The sequence below is a fragment of the Octopus bimaculoides genome, chromosome 6, assembly GCF_001194135.2.
Source record: "Octopus bimaculoides isolate UCB-OBI-ISO-001 chromosome 6, ASM119413v2, whole genome shotgun sequence".
NCBI classification, from domain to species: Eukaryota; Metazoa; Mollusca; class Cephalopoda; order Octopoda; family Octopodidae; genus Octopus; species Octopus bimaculoides.
In genome coordinates, this window is record NC_068986.1 from 83,891,120 (window position 1) to 83,896,409 (window position 5,290).

The 5,290-nt window shown below is 30.0% G+C and overlaps 1 protein-coding gene across 3 annotated transcripts in view; it reads left to right on the plus strand.

Moving 5' to 3' along the window:
* LOC106876878 (nuclear factor of activated T-cells 5) overlaps window positions 1-5,290 on the plus strand; it is a 231,414-nt gene that overhangs the window by 184,238 nt on the left and 41,886 nt on the right. For all 3 annotated transcript variants that reach the window (XM_014925617.2, XM_052968923.1, XM_052968922.1), the window contains exon 11: window positions 348-471. In XM_014925617.2, coding sequence (XP_014781103.2) covers window positions 348-471 — 124 coding nt within the window. The remainder of the gene's footprint in view (window positions 1-347; window positions 472-5,290) is intronic.

The following is a 5,290-nucleotide window of genomic DNA, read 5'->3' on the forward strand; positions in this document are numbered from 1 at the left end:
TATATATATATATATATATATATATATGTATGTATGTATATATCTGTGTGTTTGTATATATATATATATGTGTGTGTGTGTGTATGCATATATCTTTATCTATACATGCATACATATGCACAGGGTGGAAATAATAAAGAAATTACTATTATTATTATTATTATTATTAATTCTGTCATTTTTATCAGCACTTATAAGTCCCTTAAAAAATTTAGACATAGGCCGAAACTTCTGCATAATAATTGTTTGTTCTTCATGAAATTAAAATGCACTGCTATTTATCCAAAGGGTTGAAACTGATACTGTTATTCAAGTGATTATTTACTGTGATAGTGTCCCTTTTACAGACCCATTTGATCTGTATAGTCCCGGAGTACTTCAATTTGGATATCACAAAGCCTGTCGAAGTGAACTTGGTGGTCAGTTGCTGTGGTAAGCGAGGTGAGCCACGCCAGTTTACCTATCAGCCTTGTAAGTATAAGCTTTTTTCTATGTTTTTGTTGGTGTTCCCAGTTATTGCCAGTCTTTTAGCCTTCTTCTCACTGTGGCTGAAATTTCCTCTTAAAGTTAGACAGTTAGCTGTATAATCAAGCCAAATTTCATTAGTTAATTAAAATTTCTTAGACATTTAATGATATATAAATTTATTTTTTTTAAAATGATTATTAGGTGTCTTAGTTAAATCATTTGTTTCTGTTTGCTTTCTATAAAAAAGAAAAATGGACTAAAAAGATTTCTGCTCTTTTATAAAAAAAAGATATTGAAGCAAAATTTTAATATTTTAGTTATGATGTGTTAGATTTATAAAAATATTCCTCATAAAAAATATCTGCAAATATGTAGATTGACATTACTATAATTATTGTAATATAAACATTTTTTTTAATAATCTACTTTATACAAAAATTTTTCCTGAGTTTTCATGTTGGTATTTATAGCTAAAATTTGAGAATCTGGACTGCAAGTGATATATATATTTATGATGTACGTATATATGTATGTGTATATATATATATATATATATATATATATATATATATATATATATATATGCATATATATGCATATGTATATATGCAGTGCAGCAATGTTTTTCCAGACATCCAGCGCAAACTTTGCTCTGCATGCTGTTACTAATGCATTCTCCTTGACACACTTTATAATTTGCTTGCTTACCAACATGAAAGTGCTCAATCTGCCTGTTTAGCTTCCCAACTATACAGCTACAGTGTTAAGGATGGCACTTTGTTGAGTGTTGTCGCATTGATAAGTGATACCATCATTTCAAGAGAGTTTCAGCAATTTCTATTGTAATAGTTAACTTATAAAATCTTATCATGACAGCACTTGACATAGGCTGGTTTTTGTTTTGAGTTTATTTTCTTTTCTTATGTTTTCTTTTTGTCCCTTGCTCTAATTACATTAGATCTAAAATGGCTCAAGCAAACCTACTTTCAGTGTAGATTTTTTTTCCTTAACTGTATCCAGTAAACCTCTTAAGTGAAATTTCAGACTTAGGCCAGAAGTATAAGGAAAGGGAAAGGCATGTTAAAGAATTACAGTAGAACTCACTAAGGCAATATCATGTTTTCTACAAAAGGAATTTGAAAGATCCTCCTTTGTACCAGTATTGAATAAAGTGGTGTTATCAAACACAAAATAGATAAGTGGTTTAATTATCCAGATTTCATGGACCCTTTCTTCTTCAATTGAACTGCCAACTGGTTCTGTAGTAATTTATTTTGACAATTCTAAGTTAGAAATTAATGTCTATACAAGGTCAGGACCATTATAGAACAAAATCATTCTAAGTTGATGATAGTGACTTGACCAGTCAGAAAATAGTGAAGTTATTTGTAGTCCTCTCCTTTCTTGATGTTGGAATTTGAAAAGAAAACTTTTTCTCACATTTAAGTATTAAGAGTTGGCAAGAAATTTAGGATATTTTAGTCCAAGTTCTATTTAACCTACTGTCACTTTAAAGAAATAATTTTCAAAATGTTTATATTTATGATAAGCAAAGAAAATATTGACCTACTCTTGACAGTGTGAATTTATTTTACATGGTCATCCAGAATTATAACTTCTGCTTTAGATTTACACAAATTTTTAGCACAACTTAAATGGTATTAAGCAGAGCAAGTGAACCAACTGATCACTTATGCTTTGATCTGCTAGAACCCGCATTGTTCTACATAACTCCCTCTCCATTTGACATGTCTACTACTGTTTTCAAGAGATATAAACAAACAGCTGGACACAGCAACAACTTAATAGAACAATACTGCAGCTTTATAACTTTTACTTGCATTGCATAGACATAAATTAAACATACACCGAAAAGAGCTGCATAATAATAATATGGCTTCATATAGGTGGAATTATGTTGAGTTGTTTTTAACTAGGTGTAATCTGACCTACCTGCATCACAAGAAGCCCATTAAATATGCCATTTATTGCTGATGTGATGTTATGTTATTAATTCACAACTAATGGCTGACTTGGTTAATTTAGGATTTTAAATCAGAAATGTGAGCTCCAAACGATTCAGTATTCTACAATTAGTTTCTGTGTTGCAGCTTCAAATATATTATCGCATTAATTTACTAACTTCATATAATCATCCTAAATGCATGGATTCATTATGTAGTCCCTGTACATAATATTGAAAGCCATTGTTTCAGAAGAAGTTTTGAAGGAATTGTATATTTCAAGTAAAGAGCAGAGGAAAATGCTCTCTCACTAAGATAAATTTTATGGAGAAGTATAGTTATTGTTTAGTCCCAAGAGAGTCCTAGAGTCCTGACCAAATAGACCTGTGGTCAAAAATGTTCCAGTATTGACCATATTGTCTTCTTTTTTTTCTTTTCTATAGCCTTAGTGTATTTAGGGCCACATTATCCAATGTGTAAATGTTTATGATTTGAAGAAGATTTGGATGCTATTTCTAGCAGGCTGAACAGCTGCATCAAGGTGTCCCTCTGATTTCTGTGAAGTGTTGATAGAAACTTTGAAGTGTTAATAATGTGTGGCTATTGAAATTTAGGTAGTTTTCTTCTATAAACCAGACTGTAGAATTTATCAACATTATTTAGTAAAATTCTGTATTTATTAAATATATTTATATTTTGGATTCCAAAAAGATCCGGTCCTCATTATGTGTTGCAAACATGCAAGCATGTACAATATTTAGCAACACACATATCTTTTAAGACTTAATGCTACTGAACATCAACAAGCATACAAAATTGTTTGTTGTATCTTTTTCATATGTTCTTGTCTCAGGAATTTCTATTCATCTTCATTGTGTTACTAATTTCTTCAGTTTCTCTCATATTCAGCTTTCTTCTAATACTCTCCTCCACTAACAGCTACTGGTTGTTTCGGTTAGAATTAAAGACTCACTTACTTCCCTTTAGGTTTACTCACTTACTTCCCTTTAACATTGATCTCTTTTTATCTACCTGTCCTAATGTTGGTGAGAAAGGAACCTGAAAAGGATAACAGTGCTTGTTAAAAACTGAAAAATTGTCATCAACTTCCTTTAAATATTAGAAAGTAGCATGGCATACTTCATAACTTCTGTTATATTGTCCCGTCCATTTGATACTGATGAGAAGAAGATAAAAACAAATCTGAAACTGATAGAAAGGATAAGCATTTTTAGCAGGTATTTACTTGTTTTCAGTACTTCAGTATTTTCAGCATATTAACGACTTACACTTGTTAAACTTAAAGGTTTTAGTTCTCATCAGCTCTGTTTAAGTAATTTCTGTAAGAGTTTAGCACTAATACTGAACAAATGAAGGATTATGTCAAAATGTTGCCTCTAGCTTCTTTTGAATTTTCATACTTACATACATACATACATACATGTGTATGTATATATATATATATATATATATATATATATATATATATATATATATATATATATATAACAGTATAGATACATACATATAAGCACATATATATACATATTTTCGGGCATTTTTTTCTCATTTTGTTAATTAGTAGTCTTAGTATTATACTTGGAAAGACCGGTTTTGGTGTCTGTGACAAGTAGAGTACCAGGTCGGATGGTTTGCTGTATCCTATGCAGTGCTTTGCAGTGCTGAGTTTAATTCCTACCGGAGTCCACTTTGCCTTTCATCCTTCTAGGGTTGATAAAATAAGTACCAGTGATATACTGGGGGTCGATTCAATCGACTATGCCCTTCCCCTTTCATAAAATTGGCTTCGAGCCTAACAAGAAGAAAATATTTCTTGTGCAAGGAAAAAGTTAACCAGCTTTGTAGTATATGTAAACAGAGGATTGCTTGAGCCAAACATTTTTTTTAAACGTATTATTTCACTTTGTCGCCCCATTTTCTAAATCGCCAAATGACCAAAACCTTTGTGACTTGAACCATGTCTGACAAACCATTAGATTTCAGCATGTTGTATATCTTACCATCATCACTTTCTTCATCTGCCAGTCCATCTAGAAAAGTATAGTAAAAATGTTGCTTTTCAGAATGAAAAAAAAAAAAAACTTTATCAAAACACTATGAACTTTAACCTTGTCTGACCTTAATTTTTACATTTTCTTCTCCTTTTTATTAAAACTTTTACTTAGAAAATATTAATTATAATAACTACTATCTACATACACATGCATGCACAGATACACAATCAGACAACACACATATACATACATACACACACATATATATAGACATGCATACACATTATGTGTATATATGTAGTATAAATAATTGAGAGTGTGGATGTGTAAATGTGTATTTAATTAAAACTGAAAATCTGAAACTTCACTGCTATTACTCTTGAGTTTCACCTTTTTATTCAGATAGTTATAGGTTATAATAAACATACAATTATATACATTGTAATATTGCATCTATATATGATGAATATCACAAAATATTTCAAAATAAACATAAAATTTGATCAGTGGTTGAGATCATATATTTTTCACTTTTACATTTTTAATAATTATTTCACACCATTCATAATTTTATATGATAGATCTCTCAAGGCATTTCCCAGAACCAGTCAACTTTTAAAATTATTTTTCAAATATTTTGTGACATTTCATTGGTACTTTACATCATATCATGTGTATATAAATGTATGTTCACAGTTAACCCACTATCTGAAGAACCAAAAGGTTAAATTCAATTGTAATAATAAATGTTTCAGTCTCAAATTTATTATTGCACTTTACTATTTTTCTCTCTTGTTTGAATGTATTTTATGTGTATTCATACCTTTGTGTATATATATATAT